At 37.5% G+C, this 19,087-nt stretch overlaps 1 protein-coding gene across 3 annotated transcripts in view; it reads left to right on the plus strand.

Annotated features, from left to right (window-relative positions):
- Nucleotides 1-19,087, plus strand: part of TAF1B (TATA-box binding protein associated factor, RNA polymerase I subunit B) — a 68,653-nt gene that overhangs the window by 43,377 nt on the left and 6,189 nt on the right. For all 3 annotated transcript variants that reach the window (XM_032430063.1, XM_032430062.1, XM_032430061.1), the window contains exons 9-14: nucleotides 6,529-6,676; nucleotides 8,362-8,539; nucleotides 9,116-9,162; nucleotides 10,794-10,884; nucleotides 14,893-14,963; nucleotides 15,589-15,811. In XM_032430063.1, coding sequence (XP_032285954.1) covers nucleotides 6,529-6,676; nucleotides 8,362-8,539; nucleotides 9,116-9,162; nucleotides 10,794-10,884; nucleotides 14,893-14,963; nucleotides 15,589-15,811 — 758 coding nt within the window. The remainder of the gene's footprint in view (nucleotides 1-6,528; nucleotides 6,677-8,361; nucleotides 8,540-9,115; nucleotides 9,163-10,793; nucleotides 10,885-14,892; nucleotides 14,964-15,588; nucleotides 15,812-19,087) is intronic.

Below are 19,087 nucleotides of genomic sequence, written 5' to 3' on the forward strand. Positions count from 1 at the left end.
TCTTGTTGCACAAAAGATTCCAGCTAGAATTAGACTAGTTAGATAACCAAAGGGCCAGTATCAAACAAAATGTCATTATACTGTGCTACACCTGCAAAGTTTTAAACAGGATTCTGGCAGTCCTCTTATTCCACTTGAATACACCAGAGATTCCACACACCAAATGAAAATACAGTACGAATACCAGCAGCTTCGGTGAGACCCTTTCCTTGGGTGTGTTCTATACATGAATGCATTTTCTAAGTCAAAATAAGACTATACTAACACAGCCATTAAATGTTTACGGTAATTATCATATGATAGTTATCCATGTTTTAGAATCCTATCAAAATTAGAGCCCGATTCCCCTCTGTGGGCTGAGGACAACAGGGCAGGAACAAAAAATGTTCCACTGTGGTCTTATTCTGTAGAAGAGTGCTATGGAACAGTGCTCCCAGTCTCCTGCCTGAGGTTAGGTACTCTGCTGCCCTGCAAACTAGCCTGTCTTAGTTGGAATGGGAGCAGATGTATAGGGAGGTTAGTCCATAGCCAAGCCCTGTAGGGACAGTTGGGCCACCACTTCAAGTGTTGTTGGGAGCAAAGGGTAGCATTCTGGTCCTTTTGATGACATCCTCTGGGACAGGAATGGCATGCAGTGGTCATGTTCAGTTCTGACTCTTCCCTCATTTGAGGCACTAAGAAGACAATCCCTTTCGGTATTGTACTAGAACCATTAAGTAATCATTTCTGTCTAAAGAGACCTGGAGCAAGAGATTCTGCAGATACTATATTTTCTTCTTTGCTCAGTATATTTTGTCTTCTGGGAAGGCAGACCCATACTTTAGTGTTATATATCTAATAATTACAGTTTCATAAACTCCATCTCCCCTATGTAGGGTTCTTTTGTTAAGGTATTTTATAGAAGATGAAAGTAGATATTAGCAAGTAGTTATAGATTTTGAATGTTTGTAGTAGATTTTATATATGTTGATTTTTTTGTCATCTTCATCATTTTTATTCTAATTATGACTTCTCTAATATGTTGTGGGTTTTTTTCCCTTTAGACAGATGTTATTTAGGTTCTTCTTTTATACTTTTTAAGAATTGTGGCAAAATATGCATAACATAAAACTTACCATTTAAGCCATTTTTAAGTGTGCAGTTCAGCGGAATTAAGTACATCCACATTGTTGTGCAACCACCACCACCGCCATCCATCTCCAGACCATTTTCATCTTCACAAACTGAAACTGTCCCCATGAAATCCCAGCTCCCCACTGCACCCTGCCCCCTAGACCCCCAGCCCCTGAGGTCCGTCATTCTACTTCCTGTCTCTGTGAACCTGACTATTCTAGTACTTCGTGTAAGTAAAATAATACAATATTTTTCTTTTTATGTCAGACTTATTTCACACAGGATGATGTCTTTAAGGTTTATCCATGTTGTGTAGTGTGTGTCAGAAATGAAAATTTCTTTTTAAGGCTAAATAATATCCCACTGTATTTATATACTACATTTTGTTTATTCATCCATGGGCATTTGGGTTGTTTTTACCTTTGGCTATAGTGAATGATGCTGCTATGAACCTTAGTGTACAAATATCTGTTAGAGTCCCTTCTTTCTGTTCTTTTGGGCATCTACACAGAAGCACAATTGCTGTATCATATGGTGATTCTATGTGTAATTTTTTAGCCCACTGTAATACGTTTTTGAATACTTTTTTTTTTTCTTATGAAAGAAATATATTCAGGGGCGCCTGGGTGGCTCAGTCATTAAGTGTCTGCCTTCGGCTCAGGTCATGATCCCAGGGTCCTGGGATCGAGCCCCGCATCGGGCTCCCTGTTCTGCAGGAAGCCTGCTTCTCCCTCTTCTACTCCCCCTGCTTGTGTTCCGTCTCTCGCTGTGTCTCTCTCTGTCAAATAAATAAATAAAATATTTTTAAAAAAAAGAAAGAAAAATATTCAGAGTGATTAAAAGAAATGTAGGAAACAATGAAATGTATAAAGAAGAAAATAAAAATCACCCACAATCCAATTTCTCATGGATGCCATTAACATTTAACATTTGGTATTTTTGATTGTCTTATTTAATGTACATAAACATATTTGCAAAATTAGGCCTGAAGACTATATACAAATTTCTCTCTTGCTTTTTTAAACTCAGAATTGTACTATGAAAATTTTCCTAAGTCATAGAACAGCCTATGAAAATGCTTTTTAATAACTGCTTAATATGTATGCATGTAGTGTGTATCTAACATGGATGTCCAATAATAAGGAAGTGATGGGTTCATAGAGGGGAATATTTTCCAGTCACTCAAAATGATGTTTTCAAAGGCTATCTCCTGACATTAGAAAATACTCACAAAATGTAATGTTAGGTGAAAATAGGAGACAAAGCCATGTACATCTAATTCAGTTTGTACAGCGGTTCTCAGACAGATGGGAGCTTAGCCTAAGAGCAGGGTAAACTATTAGATTTTAGTAGAGGAGTGACATACCAGATGTGCATTTTGAAATATCACTCTTGGTGGTAGCTAAAAGTGGCAAAAGCAGATATAGGGATACCGTTTGGTTGGGAGTCCAGTCTGGGGTGATGGAGGCTTAGAGTAGGATAGTAGTTGTAGATGTGATGAGAAATAGCAGCATTCCAGACCCAGCTTTGAGGTAAACAGTCCGTATTCATGTAGTGTGCAGGGAAATGGAGCTGCCAAGGATGATTCCTAAATGTGTGGTTTTTGTGACAGGGTGAGGAACCCTGATGGAGGGATAAAATTCAGGGGTATGGGAGATGAAAAACTCAGTTTGGAACATGTACTTTTGACATAGTGGAAAGATATTCCCAGTGGAGGTGTCAAAGAGGCTGTTGAATTAAAATCCCAATGTTATAAATGTGGATATGCCCCAAAGGGCTAAAAGTCCTCCAACATGCTAACAGTCGTCTTCTCTAAGTTATGAGCAATTTTTATTGTCTTTATTATAGTATTTTATATTTCATAAATTTTCTGTAATGATCATGTATTATTTTTATAATCAAATTTAAGTGTTGCTAGAATACATTCATCATGGCATTATTTATAGTAGTATAAAAATTGGAAACAGCTTATATGTATAACAATTATAGAAGATTGGTAAAAAATAAGTAGAATGATCTTGAAAACCCTGTAGCCACCTTTTAAAAAAAAAGGTTTTCAGTGTTATTCAAAAAGGAAAAGTCTGTTTAAAAATACATGAAAAATTTAAAAGTGAAGTCTACCATACTGACTTGAAACTAAAAGAATCTAGAATCTATTATAAACTGTAATATAAATCTATAGACTTGCATTATTAATAATTAATAATTATTTTATCCTCAGATCATACGTGAAAGAATGGTAGCCTGTTTGTCACAAGATATTTAGTTTGACATACCAGCTTTTAGTGTGGACATTTGAAAATATATTAAATCTTTGTAGTTTGCCAGATTCCTTTTCATTAAGGACCTTACAATTACTAGTCATGAATTTATCATACATTAAATTGGTTTTTTGAGATGATTATTTTTCTAAGGGGAGCATTCACTGCTCTAGTGTTTATTTTGTTTGCAGATAAAAGTGCTTAATTACATCTCCTACCTGCATTATTTGAAAGGATTAGAGTTGCCATGAATCTTGTCAGTAATGTTGAAATTATTTTAACTTGAAAAGATGCTTCAAATCTTGTGCAAAATGAAGCCCATTTGCTTACCACTCCATCCCAGTGTTCTAAATGAATTAATTTTATAAAGAAAAAAGAAGACTACTTCTTCCCAAAGGTCACTGAGAATTTGTTTTCCTTTTTTCACTTTTAAATTAACAGATTAGAATACAATTTATAGTACTTTAGTGTACAAGTAGAATCACTCTGTCTCCACATTAAAAAAAAAAAACTTAAAAGGCAACACTGCTACTTTGGATTGACAGAAATTTACTTTGTAGTCTTCAGCTCAGGTTAATCATATGTTAATAATTCAGCATAAACCAAAGGCCTTTTTTTTTTTTTTAAGATTTTATTTATTTATTTGACAGAGAGACAGCGAGAGAGGGAATACAAACAGGGGGAGTGGGAGAGGGAGAAACAGGCTCACCGCTGAGCAGGGAGCCGGACTCAGGGCTCGATCCCTGGACTCCGGGATCATGACCTGAGCCGAAGGCAGACGCCTAAGCCACCCAGGCGCCCCCCAAAGGCCTTTTTTTCTAATAAAACTCAAAATAAATATAATACAAACGAGACTGTAGCCTCAGGCAAAGTAAAATCAAGCATGGTTATAATTTCTAGAAATTAACAGTATGATTATCTTCTATAAGCATATCCCTGCACCATTAATAAAGCATTTCCTTGTGCTTTACAATTGCATATGAGCTGAATTTACCAAAGTAAAATTTAACAGAGAAATATTCATTCCTTTAGTTGGCTCCCAAACACACTCACACATTTAGAAGATGGGCAAGACATGATTTAACAGCAATATTTTCACAAGCACCTGGGATTTTATTTTATTTTTTATTTTTTATTTTTTTTTAAAGATTTTATTTATTTATTTGAGAGAGAGAGAATGAGAGACAGAGAGCATGAGAGGGGTTAGGGTCAGAGGGAGAAGCAGACCCCCTGCCGAGCAGGGAGCCCGATGCGGGACTCGATCCAGGGACTCCAGGATCATGACCTGAGCCGAAGGCAGTCGCTTAACCAACTGAGCCACCCAGGCGCCCAGCACCTGGGATTTTAATTGATTATTAGCTCAAATTGGGAAAATTTTTACTTAGAATACAGAAGAACTTTCTAATGACTAAACCCATTAAAAATAGAATTGACTACCTTCGGCAAAGGTATTGAGTTCCTATCCCTGGAGATTTTTAAGAAGGACCAGACATCTGCCTGCTAGGGATTTTGTAAAGTAGGACCATAAACTTCTAAGGGTGTTTCCAACTCTGAATATGCCAGTTAGATTATTTCTTCTACAGAGTGATGTATGAAGTATTTCTATTACACGCAATGGTTTAACTGGTGTTATCTTTCTTGCCACTTTTTGAGGTAAACTAGACATACAGAAAAGTGAACATATCACAAATGTACATAGCTTGATGAATTTTCACAACCTGAACCAGTCCCTAGAGGGAGGAACAACATTACTAGCACCCCTGAAGCTCCACCCTGGTGCCCACTCCCGTCATTACTTCCCCCATTACTTCCCCCACTCCCAAGTGGTCACTACTCACTCCATAGAAGCTTGGTGCTGAGTTGCTGGGCTTTGTACTTAATATACCTGGGATCGTTCTCTTTTGCATCTGGCTTCTTCCAACGTGATGTTTTGAAGATTCATTCGTGTCGTCGCAGGCCGAGCATTCATTTCCTTGCCATGTAGTGTTCCATTATGAGACTATATCAAAATTTACTTATCGTTAATGGCGTTTGGGTAGTTTCCAGCTTGGGACTTTTACAAATAGTGTTGTTAAGAACGTTCTAGTACATGTCTTTCCGTGGACATCATGCACATTTCTGTTGGGGATATGTAGCTAGGGGGTAGAATTGCTTTGCCACAGAACGTGCACACGCTCAGCTGTAGTACGGCCAAACAGGTGGCCAGAATGTTTGTCTTCAGGCCCAATTTTAATAGGGTCCTACCATATGAGAAATGTTAGTTTTTCCGAAATTCCATAAGCTTTGTTAAAAAAAAAAAATCTTACTTGAGGTACTTGATAACTTTCTATTTTGTACTGTATTTTCGCATACCTTATCTCCCTTTCTAGGTTATAAACTCCTTGAAGGCATTGTTTTATTTGTCTTTACATTTCCCAAAGTACTTTGCATAGAGTAGACTCTAAATTTATTAGTTTTATGTGAATGGATGAGGAAATGAGGAAAATTATATGTAGTATTAATTTCAAGGATGTTTATAAATTGCAAAAATAAAAATAGCATACCAGATAAACTACAGGGGTGATCTTGAACAGAATACATTTAGTAATGGTAGCTCATAGATTTTCCTGGATTCTATAAAATTTTACATGCGATTATATGGGAGAATATGAAGTTGAATTGTGTATTTTCAACTATTAGACTTAAATCCTGGTGTTAGCTCCCACATAGAAGCCTGTGAATATTGTGAAACAGGGAGGTAAATTTGTTAGCCATGAGCTTGAAGGTGAATGAGAGGGTGTGGTGAGGGAGTATGAGAGGGAAGTCATGCGGTAGCAGTCGTGACGGCTCTGGAACTCCAGTTTGGGTCACAGCTTTGTCCCTTCCCCTCGGTTCTTCTGCGACTGGCAAAAAGTAATGATTTCCCTCCATCATGGGGAAGGCCAGTAAGAGTTTTATGAGCCAAATGGAATTTTAGTGGCTTCTTAATTTAGCGTTACCACTGTTTTAACCTGCTAAGTTAGGATATTAGGGTTTTATGGGTGGTTTTCCCCTTAATGCTTTTTTCCACATTCCAAATTTCATTCAGTAAATACATACTACTTTTAAAATCAGAAAATATTTTTAAAATAATTTATGTTGCAAAAATTGCTACCTTGCTTATTTTTTATTTCAGTCTTGGCCTGCCTATGAGGATATCTATAAAAAAATGATTGAAATTGCCAAATTCTTAGATTTGCCACGTTTTCCAGACATAACTGAAGACTGCTATCTTCATCCAAACATCTTGTGTATGAAATACTTGATGGAAGTCAATCTCCCTGGTAAGTGTGGTGTATGTGGTGAGGGAACTTTTATAGAATTGTAAAATCACAATGAGCAAAATACAGAATTCCTCTTAGATCACAGACAGTTAGAGCCACCTGACAGGGTCCATTGTAACATGAAGCTTAATTTCAGAATCCTTTCTTAAAATATTTCAGGCTACTTAAAAAGGTTAAAAGGACATTGTTCAGAAATAAAGAATTCTGTTTTGATGTGAGGGCTATGCTTGGTTTTTACAGTAAGTTTGCTGAGTGCAATTAAAGTAAAAAATGTTTCAATATGTGTTATTAATGAGCTGGATGCCCCCCTTCTGAAAAAAAGGCAGCGCTTGGTCATTTGTAGGATCACAGTGAACTCTTTAAGGCAATGAAACACAGAATGTGAAGAGAGCCTCACTAGACCTTGTTCACAATATACCAAGACGCAGGTAACCCGATGGAATCTGCCAATGGAACCCGTTCCTGAATTTCTTGCAAAACTAGAAATGTGAGAAATTCAGGACTCATATTCTTAAGAGAAAATACAAACATGGTGTGGTTAGCCTATTGCTTTAGCAATATAAAAAATGTGATTGGATATATTTTTAATAGGGAAGGAAAATGTATATGTTAATGAAGAAAGCAATATACAAAACTGTATATATGTATAGTGTAATTCCAATGATAAACATAAATATGTAATAACATATATATATATATACACACATATATATACATATACACACACACAAATCTAGTAGTAGGTAATAGAAGGAACACAAGGGATTACCAAAATGTAACTGACACAGGCTGGCTCCTGGCAAGTGTCTGGTTCCTGTGCTTGCTATTGGATGGAGAGTGGGAATAGAGTCCACAGGACATGGTGACTGAATGCATGTAGGAAATGCAACTTAATTCAGTACAATTTATTATGCTCTTATAAATACTAGCTGTTCACTTAAAATTAATTAAAATAGAATATTGTGCATCTTGGGTACTTAGATTAGTGAGTAAAGAAATCTGCTTAGTAATTTAGAGTTTTAAAAGTATATTCACTATCTTATTTCATCCCACAACTCATTTTACAAATGAAGAAACTAAGGTTAAGTGACTAACGCAGAGTCACAAAGCTAATGATTGGAAAGCCTAAATATATAGGCCCTAGCTAGGCTTTCTGGTTCCAAGTGCCACATTATTCAGCCTTGACTAATAGATGGAGGCCAAGCTGACCATATAATTTCTTTAGGAAAGCAGTACATCAAGTTTAATATACACGGAGGCTTCTAGTGTGCTAGCCAGGGTGCCAGCCGGTGAGTTAGTGTACATTCCTAGAGAAGCTCTTGGTCTTACAGGAGATTTCGTTTCAAGCAAGTGCAAATTGCTGTAGAAACACAGACAAGAGAGTTGTATGAAATGATAGAAAACTAGCGTGTAGCTGTGTGTCAGGTACCAGAATGTGTCCTACACATAGTAGATGTTTTAGGAAGTCCAAATAGGAAAAGAGAGACCTTGCCAGGATTCTACCATTAGTGTTTCTGTACAGATATCATTTTTTGGTTTGTTTTATTCAGAAAACGTGTGTCCCTCAGTTCTAGCATAGTACCATGTTTTAAGATGATAAAGCTTATCTTACAGAGGTACACATTAGTATGGTCTAGTTAGGCACAGAATTTAATTCACATTTTACTGTTTTTGTTCTTCAACAGATGAAATGAATGATTTAACCTGCCAAGTGGTAAAAATGACTGGAATAGGAGAAGTGGATTTTCTGACATTTGATCCCATAGCTAAAATGGCAAAAACAGTTAAATATGATGTGCAAGCTGTCGCTGTCATTGTAGTAGTATTGAAACTGCTCTTTTTATTGGATGACAATTTAGAATGGTAAGTGTATGTCAGTTTTATGAGGAAAAAATTACACTGTTTTGTTTTTACCTAATTATTCAGAGTAAAGGAATCCTTATATTATCTCAAGAGAAAATAGAGCCTCTCAGTTGTAGAACACTGACTAGTAGCAACAATTACTTCTTACATGAATTTTGACTCAGCTAGTGTCAGAGAGTTAATTCTACCTTAGTAAGTTGTTTATCTCATGTTTTATTCCTATTTTTTAAGTACATACTCATGTTCTCATTGCTTCACTGATTCCCAACTTTAAATCGTCATACACAAATCCTAAAGAATCTTGTAGCAGTTGCCTAAAGGCATCTTTCTGTATGCCTTTAGGCTCCTGGCACTATGTGACTTCAAAGATTATTGTGGAAAGTAAATGAAACTTAAAAGTGTCACTCCTCCCAAATGCCAACAAACAATGGCAGTATGTATAGTGATTGCTTCTCCATTAAAAGTTAGCATCAGTTTCAAGTACTATTCTATACTTTTCTTTCAGAAGAATTCAAAATTTAACTGTCTTCAAATAAGTGACTTCCAAAAAATTGACTTGCTTTTTGGTTTTTCCAGGACTTTGTCTAATATTGCTGAGAAATACAATGAAAAGAACAAAGAAGGTACTTAATTTTTTATCATTCAAATTCAAAGTCATTGTAAGTGATGGATTAAAAGATGCAATAAACGTAAGGAAGACTTTGAAAAATATATAAGTACACATATACAAACACTTGTATACAAAGTGTGCCTTATACCAGAATTATTTCTTCATGTAATTATCTAATTCTACATCTAGGCTGCTAAACTTCAGTGATTTCCTATGATGTGTAAAGACCAGCCTGCTTTTTCATTCCCGGCTTCTCCTCACTAGCCATGCTGGCCCGTGAGCACACTGGCAGTTCCGTGACTACCATCTGTTGTGATGCCTCAGCCTTTGCTCACGCTGTTCTTCTACCTGAAATGTTTTCCTTCTTACCCCCCGACTCCCTCCATCCCTGACAAATCCACCTTTATTCTTCAAGATTCTACCTTCTCTTCACACCCACTCCCAACCTTACCACTTCCCAAATCAAAACCAATCACTCCTGCGACAGCTGCTCCTATCCAAACATCTGTTAGAGGTTTAGCACACTGAATTAGACCTGGTGGACTACGTATGTCTATCCCAATTAGATTGCGAGTGTCTGTAAAGTGCTAAGAATAGCTGACATAGAGTAAAGCATGACATAAATGATAGAAAGGTAGGTTGTGAGCTTCTAGAGGGAGGGACCATGTCTTTCTTATCTTTTCTTTTTTTTTTTTCATGGATCTTTAGTGCCTAACATAGTGTCTGGCCTAAGAGCAATTCAGTGAAGTGCGTAGGTATATGAATTCTTAAATTCAATTTTAGTTCCTTAATTCCGTCATTAGTATTTATGTTCATTGTTGTTTTTTTTTAAATAATTCAGCTTTTTTGGGGTATAATTGACATATAGAATTGTAAGATATTTAAAGTGTGTATTTTGATGATTTGATATACATGTACACTGCAAAAGGATTCTCTCATCTGGTTATACATTTATCACCTCACATTTTAATCTTTTGTGTGTGTGTGTGTGAGTGAGTGAACATTTTAGTCCTATTCCCTTAGCAAATTTCCTTGATATAATACAGTGGGATCAACTATAATCACCATGTTTTACATTAGATTCTCAGACCTTATTTATCTTAGAGCCAAAACTTTGTACCCTTTTACCAACCTCTCCCTATCTCCCACCCCCCAGCCCCTGGGAACTACTTTTCTACTCTGTTAGAGTAGAAACTACTGTTTCTAGGAGTTTGACTCTTTTTTCTTTCAAGATTTCACATATATGTGCATTGGTTTTAAGAGCTTGGATTTAATGGTAGAAATCAATTTGTGAGTTCTTTCCAGAATATATGTGAAATACTTCTTTCTACACATTGCTTTATGTCAGCTTCTACACAGAGTGAAAGGTTGAACAAGGTGTCTTCTAATGTCCCTTCTCATGCTCCCTCTGTCTCAAAAAAAAGATGGTTTTAGTATAATCTAGTTAGGGCCACAATATAGATAGGAACTCAGTGACAGATTGCTCAGGAGTCATGTTGAAGTATGGAGACAGTGACTCCATAATTCCCATAATGTTGACTCCATAATGTTTAGTTGTATCAATGAATGAAGACTCAAATGAATAATGTATATGGTTATAATGTGACTTATTTGGTTACTAATCATGGATTTCATTTCTTTCAGATAAACCCTGGTTTGATTTCAGAAAATGGTACCAAGTGATGAAGAAATCTGTTGATGAGAAAAAACAAAAGTGGGAGGAAGCCAGGGCAAAGTATGTTGTCTCTTCTGGTTTTAGGTTTACCTGCTTGATTTCTAAGTCTCTTACCTTATATTTAAAAGCTGAAGTTTCAGCAGCTAGACTCCTTAGCATTATGACATTTTTTCTAGAAATATTAGCCCCTGTGTTCTATTTGACATTTTTTTTTGGTGTTACTATTAAATAACCTCCAGATTTTATTTGGATTTCATCAGTGTTTCCATTAATGTCCTCTTTTTAATTATTAATTTTTTATAATTTGTGTGAGTCACACCTACATTTCTAATATTCCTTCTCCTTCCCCTTTCTCAAAGTTGATCATTTCCCATCTGCTTTCCAATATTACGAAGATTACAAGTATCAGCCTATGACATATGTAATTGTCCCCCAATAAAGTGAATGTTCCCCCAAATAAAGATCCCTACAAAAATCAAAACAGAGGAATGCACAAAGAGAGGATATTTAATTCAGTCTCACCATTTGACTTTAAACTCTCGTTCTGATGTAGGTTCGTTGTAATAGAGTGGAAGGAGCATACCTATAGAGACAGACAGTGCTGGGTTTGAATCCTGATTGCACTACGGACTAGTTGTGTAACCATGGGCAAATTACTTGATTTCTTAGCCTCGGCGCACTGAAATTTAGTTTGCTCATAAATTTTCATAGATGCTATATCTTACGTAACATAGAGTATATTTCTATTGATCTCTGATTTGAACAGTTTTGTATCTATTCTTAGAACTTTGAGTTTTTACAAGACTTTGAAGAAAAAGTTAACGTCTCTGTATTTTAGTAAATTTATAATAATGCTCAATTGATCAACTAATTTTATATATTTTGAGAAAAATCAAGGCTCCTCAAATTAGTTAAAATAATTCATTCAGCTCTAAGTTCCTCATCAATGAAATAGGGATAATAATGCCTGCTTTGTGCTCTAAGAACTAAATTTCAGTTTTCACAGGTAGAACTGGATTATTTTTCTTCTACATTTAAGAGAGCTTTTAAATAGAAAAGCAGACTTACGGGGATGAATAAAGCACTGTGGGGAAGAGGATCCTTGCCAAAAAGGGGAAAGGTGTAGTAGTTTCTCATTAGTCAGGTTTGATACACAATGATGAAAGAAAAGAGGTGGGGTGTGAACTTATTCTGACAGCCTGTGGGTACCCAGGAAACTAGGTCCTTCCTCTTCCTTGTCAGAGAAGGAATGTCTCTTTGGTCATTGGATCTCAGTGGTTACAAGAATATCAGGAAGAACAGGAGTTCGTTCTGTTGTCTTAGGTTATCTTGGGAGTACAAGCCATTGGGCCTTCCTTTTTATGGTGCCAGCAGGGGTTGTCCTGACTGATACTGAGAGGCTAGGTATTCAAGGACCATGCCACTCAGGCATCTCAGTAGTAACTAAGAATTCATTAGCTCAAGCCAGGCACCAGCTTACACTGCAGACATAGCTATTAGAGCCCAAATTGGTATTTCAGCATTCAGTTACAGATCTTAGACTTACTGACTTTTAGGTACTTTAGGGGAGAATTTAATGACCAGAGAGAGTATGTCTATTTCCAAAATGGCATCTTCCAGGGAGAGACCAGGACTCAGGGAAGAGATTGTCCAGGGGATACATTACCAAGATACTTCTGTATGGAGTAGGTGCTTTGAGCTGAGTGAAATACCGTATGTAAATCACTACTGACTAGTGCTTAGGCACAGAGCCCCTACCCGACCCCCACTGTTGACATAAATTTGTAATTTTTTCTCCCATTATTCTGAACATCATCTTCCATGTTGTTAGATGAAAGTTATTAAAGCATTTTCCATAGCTAAATATGGGTCCCTATGTATGAGATTATGAAAAACATTAATGAACAGTAGTTGAAAACCTAATAACAGCTTACGAGGTGGCTTTGATGACTTCCAGTTGTCATGGAAGATGCTGGGAGGAACATGGAAGAAAATTTAACAGCATGTGTAGAAAATCTTTTTAGCCTTTTGGGTTAGGCAAAATTTTGTAGATATACCAAAAGTATGATCTATAAAAGAAAAAAATTATAAATTGGACTTCATCAGAAGAAAGAATATCTGCTCTTCAAAAGACACTGTTAAGAGAATGAGAAGCCATACAGTGGGAGAACATATGTGCACATCACATATCTGATAAAAGATTTGTATCCAGAATAAAGAATTCTCATACAGTAAGAACACAGACAAAAACCCAATTTTTTAAATGGACAAAAGATTTGAACAAGTATTTCAGTAAAGAAGATGTGTGAAATGATGCTCAACATCATTAGGGTTAATAGGGGAATGCAATTTAAAACTACAATGAGATATCATTACACACCAGTTAGAATGGCCAAAAACAAAGCGAAATGAACAAACAACTGACCATACCTAATGTGGGGATTTAAAATGGTGCAGCCATTTTGGAAGTTTGACAGTTTCTCATGAAGTTGAACATACATTTATTACACTACCTAGTAGTTTGCTCTCTTACATATTTACCCAAGTGAAATGACAACTTCACGTAAAAATCTCTATTTGAACGTTCATAGTGGCTTCATTCACAATGGCCAAAAAGTGGCAACAACCCAAATACCCTTCAGCTGGTGAATGGATAAGTCAAGTGAGGTAAATCTATACAATGAAATACCGTTCAGCAATGAAAGGAACAAACTTCTGATACATCCAACACTATGAATGACTTAAATGCATTATGCTGAACGAAAGTCTCAAAAGGTTACACAGAGTATGATTCCCTTTATATGACATTCTGGGAAAGGCTAAATAATCGGGATGGAAACAGATATCAGTAGTTTTAAGACCAGGAATCTGGGAGTGTGGAGAGGGCTTGACTGTGAAGAGGCATGAGAGACTTTCGGATTGATGGGCCTGCTCTGTGTATTCACCGTGGTGGTCATTACGTGACTGTGTGTGTTTGCCAAAGCCAGCAGAACTGTACAATGAACAGGGTGAGTTTGTGTGTAAATTATACCTTAACTTTTAATAGTTGGGAAACAAAAGCATATGGGAAAACTGGAGAGAAGCATGCAGGATTCCTGCAGAAAACATTAGGACCCTGTGACGTGCCTCCGTTTTTTGTATCTTTTGTAGTTTGGGGAAGAGGTAAGCAAAGTAAGGTACATTTTTAAAGAAGGAGTATCTAGACAGAATGTTATTTTAGATCACTTTTCCCGTTTTCTGGGCATACGACCCCGAGGAAGTAATGCCTCCTTGCCTGTAGCATAATTGCCACCTGTGTATGCCTTATAAATGCATAAGAGATTCTGTCTAGATTAGGTATTTGCAAGGGATTTTTAATAGTGGGTTTACCCACCGATTGGGATTAGACTATATAGGAAACTTCTTTATTATTTTTTACCTTGAGTATATTGTTACATTTATTATTTAAGAAAACAAATAACAAAAAAGATATTTGAAAGAATCACAAACTCCTTTACCATAGGGTTCAGTGACAAGTTCTCTGATATATTTTAAATGTGGTATGTTCACTAAAATTTAGTTCACACATAATTCTCAGGAAAACTGTAATTTGTTAACATTGATTGCATCTCTACATCAGAAGACCGGTACTTACTGTTCGCTTTGTATGAGTTACCAGAAGTACCTCTGATTTAATCCTCAGCAAAAGGGCAGATGGGCAAGGGCAAGGAGGAACAGTTGTTTCTTAGGTGGTGGTTTCACTTCCTGAGAACAGACAGCAAGAGAATTTTATGGTGAAGGAAACCATTTCTACATTTTTGTGTAATTAATATCTTCTTCAGGACCTTATGACATCTGGGAGCCTTTTGGGATGAGCATGTCATTCTGTTGGCTTGCTGTCTCCTTCAGTGCTGCCTGCTTACATCTGTGACGTAAGCTCTACAGACCCGTGTCAGTAGGTCATTCTAAGGCAGAGCGATTACACTGAGTATCAGGAATTTCAGATGTTGCTTCAGAGAAACTTCTCTGAAATGTGTTTAGGTCCATTTCTTCTCCATTCTGCTCCAAATGTTTTTCTGCATTGTATAGGTATATGTGGAAAAGCGAGAAGCCACTCTACCACTCATCCATTGACAGAGCAGTGGTATATAAAAGAAGAGGTGAGTTGTGTTGTCTCTTAACGCCATGTAGCAGTACTATTGTAGAAAAGCTAAATATCTTGACTTCTTAAAGAGTGCCTGGGGCACCTGACTGGCTCAGTCTATAGAACCTGTAACTCTTGATCTCGGGGTTGTGTTTCAAGCCCCATGTCAGGTGTAGAGATTACTTAAATAAATAAACTTAAAAAGTGTCTAAGGAATTATTTTACTTCTTCAGCAAGTGTTCCAGTGCCCATCCAAAGAAATACCATCCTCTGTAAGAAATTTCCAGAGGAATCTGTTTCAGGAACACTGTATTCTTTAAAACAGAACTTAAGTTCCCACCAAAATCTAAAATCATCCTATATTTCTATGACTTTCAGAACTCTTTCTGTGGAGAATTGCCTGTAAGTTGTCTTGTTCATTTTTTTTCCTAATTGTGGTAAAAATACATTTTATCTTTTTTAAGTAGTTCCCCAATGCCCCTCATCCAGTTTCAGCTCCCCCTGTTGTTATCCTCTTGCATTATTGTGGTGCATTTATCAACACTAAGAAACCAACATTAGTACATTGCTAACAAGTAAACTCATCTGTGATTTAACATCAGTTTTTATTTTATTCCTTTCCTTTTTCCCTCTGTTTCCAGAAATGGTGGTGAGTCTACAAAAACAATTTAGCACACTGGTTGATTCAGCACCAACTGTTGAAAAGAAAGGTCCTTCAAGTTTTCAGTTCAACTGGACTGAAGGAGACTCTGCTAGAACCTGTTTCCATGGACATGGCCTCCAGGGGATCCTGAAGAAGAAAGGCCAGTCACTGACGACCAAGAATTCACTTTATTGGCTTAGTACACAGAAATTTTGTAGAAGGTATGTGATGCTTTTAGAAATCAAGGGATAAAAAATAACGTGAAATCTTTAGTTTGGCATGAAGTAGTATTCTTTTCGAATTTAAAAAAGTCACATAAAATTACGGTTGACTATAATAAGAACTAGATAGGTTATTTGTTGGAATTAGAAGATGTTGGGCTTATAATCAAGAAAATTGGAATTATACATTGAGTCTTCTTTAAGAGTTTTAGATGGACACTAACCTTACTGTGACAATCATTTCACGACATACACGTTGCACACTTTAAACTTAACATATGTTATGTCGATAGTATCTCAGCAAAGCTGGAAAAGGTTTTAGACTATAAAGACTTTTTTCATTGTGCCTTTATATTTTTATACTAACTTCATTTTATACTAATCTCACTCTTTGTACAAAGAAACTGTTTATAAGGCAGTTTCCCAGTAGTGAAGAGGACGTGCTAACGAATTGGTCTGTTCATATCCCAGCTCTGCTGCTTGCTCCTTGTGGGCAAGTGATTTACCAGCTCTACAGCTCTGTTGTCCCAGTGGTAAAACCAGCGTACGAGTGAGTTGGGGGGGAGCTTATATCTTTATATTTTCCCCATGGCACAGACAGCGTGTAATACTGATCTTCTTCCTCTTTTGAAAACCTCCGGTGGCTCCCATCTCACGCAAAGTAAAGTTAAAAGACCCTAAGGAACCTACAGGCCCCTGCAGTTCTCTGACCTTCCCTGCTTGCCTCCTTTGCTCCACGTTCACTGCCCCTGTTCACACCGGCCTCCTATCTGTTCCTTGACCTTGCCGAGCACACTCCCCACACAGGCCTTTGCACATGCTATGCCTCCAGCCTGGAATGCTCTTCCTCCACATGTCCACACAGACTCACTCCTGCCAGGTTGTTGCTCACATTTCACTTCCCCATCCTGTCTAAAATAGCACCAACTCTCCCCTCACCCTCACACGCACACCTCATCACTCTCTACCCCCCTTGCCTATGTTTTCTTTCTCATAGCTCTTGTCAGTATTGAATAGATTGTTATATATTTATTTTGCTTATTTGTCTGCCTTCCCCCACTAGAATAGAATATAAGGTCCTTGAGTGCAGAGACTCTGTCTTAATTAATGAAAAACCCCAGAGGCTAGAACAGGGCCTAGCACATAGTAGGTGCTCACCAGTTATGTGTTGAATGAATGCATGAAAAATAGAGAATGAGAGGGCACCTGGGTGGCTCAGTCATTAAGCGTCTGCCTTCGGCTCAGGTCATGATCCCAGGGTGCTGGGATCGAGCCCCGCATCAGGCTCCCTGCTTGGCGGGAAGCCTGCTTCTCCCTCTCCCAGTCCCCCTGCTTGTGTTCCCTCTCTCGCTGTGTCTCTCTCTGTCAACTAAATAAATAAAATCTTTAAAAAAAAAATTAGAGAATGAGAATTAAATGAGATTTTGGTATCTGTCATATAGTAAATCTCAATACATGATAACTCTGATCATTACGTTAAATAAAACTAATTTTCTATTAAAGAGTTTCTCTTCCTAAGTTGAGTATCAATGAAAGACAAGTAAAATGTAGGAACTACAGTAGGAGATAACAAAATGAAGTTATCTGTATGAAAATTTACTACTCAACAAAAGTTTAGCTGAGTCTAGAATGACTGTAGAGCAGCGCTGACTTGGCAGCAGCAACAGGGAAAGTAACTAAGTGTTTAAGTAGTTCCAAAAGTCTGGAACCCAAACCCCAGCCTCGGCACCACGTCTGAGGTGCTCCATTCCTGTGCAGTGGTCAGTGCAATGGCTTTTTCCGATGTGAAGATTTCATCAAAAGGAAGAGAAAAGATTGTAGTCCCGGCCGGTGAGGAGCACCCGCATGAGACCAGTTAAGTTAGAAAGTGGTGTTCTGTGCCCTTCTGTCTCTCATGCCTGCGGAATCGGTCCCGAGTTAGTTAGGGCTGAGCTTACACCTTTATGCTTTTCCCATGGTGCAATCAGTGGATTTCTAGATCTTTCTAAATCTTCACAGATTTAATACAGTAATATAAGACAGTTAGTTACAAATAGACCTTGTATACTCAGAGATGAAACAGCTGAGATTTTTTTTTCTCTGCATGAACTATAAGGCTAAAAATTATAACCTATAGACAAAGCATCAGTGATACCATGACTTTATGCACCAAAATTCTGTCAGCCTTGCCTATTTAGACCATAGCCTAGAACCACAGAGTAAGCAAAAAAGGCTTCCACCAACCAATAAAAATGTCACAAAGTCCATGACTAGAGCCAACGCACTTTTCTCAGAAAGCCCCTTAGCCCCTCACTCAGAGCCAGCGCACTCTGCCTTCAGGTGTGTTTCTGTCAGGCTGAGTTGTCTGATTTCCAAACTCTTCATCATCAAAAGAAACAAAGCAGGAGGGAGACTGAGAGGTGCTCTGCTGATAGTCATCTTGACAGCAAACATAAATGACATCTATTTGACAAACGAGAGAGGAGCCAGCATCAGAATCAGAAGCAGACAAAAGAACTCAAATGACAGCAGTCTGAAGGTCATTCCTGACACACTGTTTAATTGCTCCACCTAACAAAACAAGCCTGATGGGGTCTCAGCTTTAACGCAGAGCATGACCCAAAATGCTGTGTGCATTCTCTTTGGCTTTGTTTTTCTAAGCTGTATTTTCTAATATTTTTACAGTAAAAATGAACAACTTGTAATAATATACTTTATATTTTTATACTAATTTCATTTTATACTAATTTATACTATACTATACATTTATAATTTATACTAATAATGTATAACTCAGTTTTAAAAGATGTCCATACAAAATGGTTAAAATGAAGTGTTTTGATGCTTAGGAGAGCAGATCTTCAGCTGTATAGAGAATTTTGTTACACAGAAGGACTCATGTCTGAGGGTTCAAGAGACAAATGTTGTACAGTAAAATACTTGTGAGAACACTCAGGCCTTGAGAACTAAGCAGAGAAAGGCCATAAGAGCACTTCAGATATGAGAGGTTGTTTATGCTTCTTATCTGAGGCAGAATGAACAGTCTTCATGAATTTGAATGCCCTTAATATTCCTCACATTTATAGAAGTACCCATCTGTAAGTAGGCCAGTTACTGACAATTAGCTAGGTCTAAAGACCCGTTGTCGGCACTGGCTAATCAAGTATCTGTCCCTGGCCTCCCTGAGAGGGGCAGGTGGTTCCTCTCTCCTTCCACAGGAAGAGGAACAGCCGAGGTACTTCAAATTGCCGTCCACAGGAAATGGGAGGCTTTGGATGTCCCCCTACCCCCCCATAC

This window comes from Phoca vitulina, unplaced genomic scaffold (assembly GCF_004348235.1).
Source record: "Phoca vitulina isolate PV1807 unplaced genomic scaffold, GSC_HSeal_1.0 scaffold42, whole genome shotgun sequence".
NCBI lineage: Eukaryota > Metazoa > Chordata > Mammalia > Carnivora > Phocidae > Phoca > Phoca vitulina.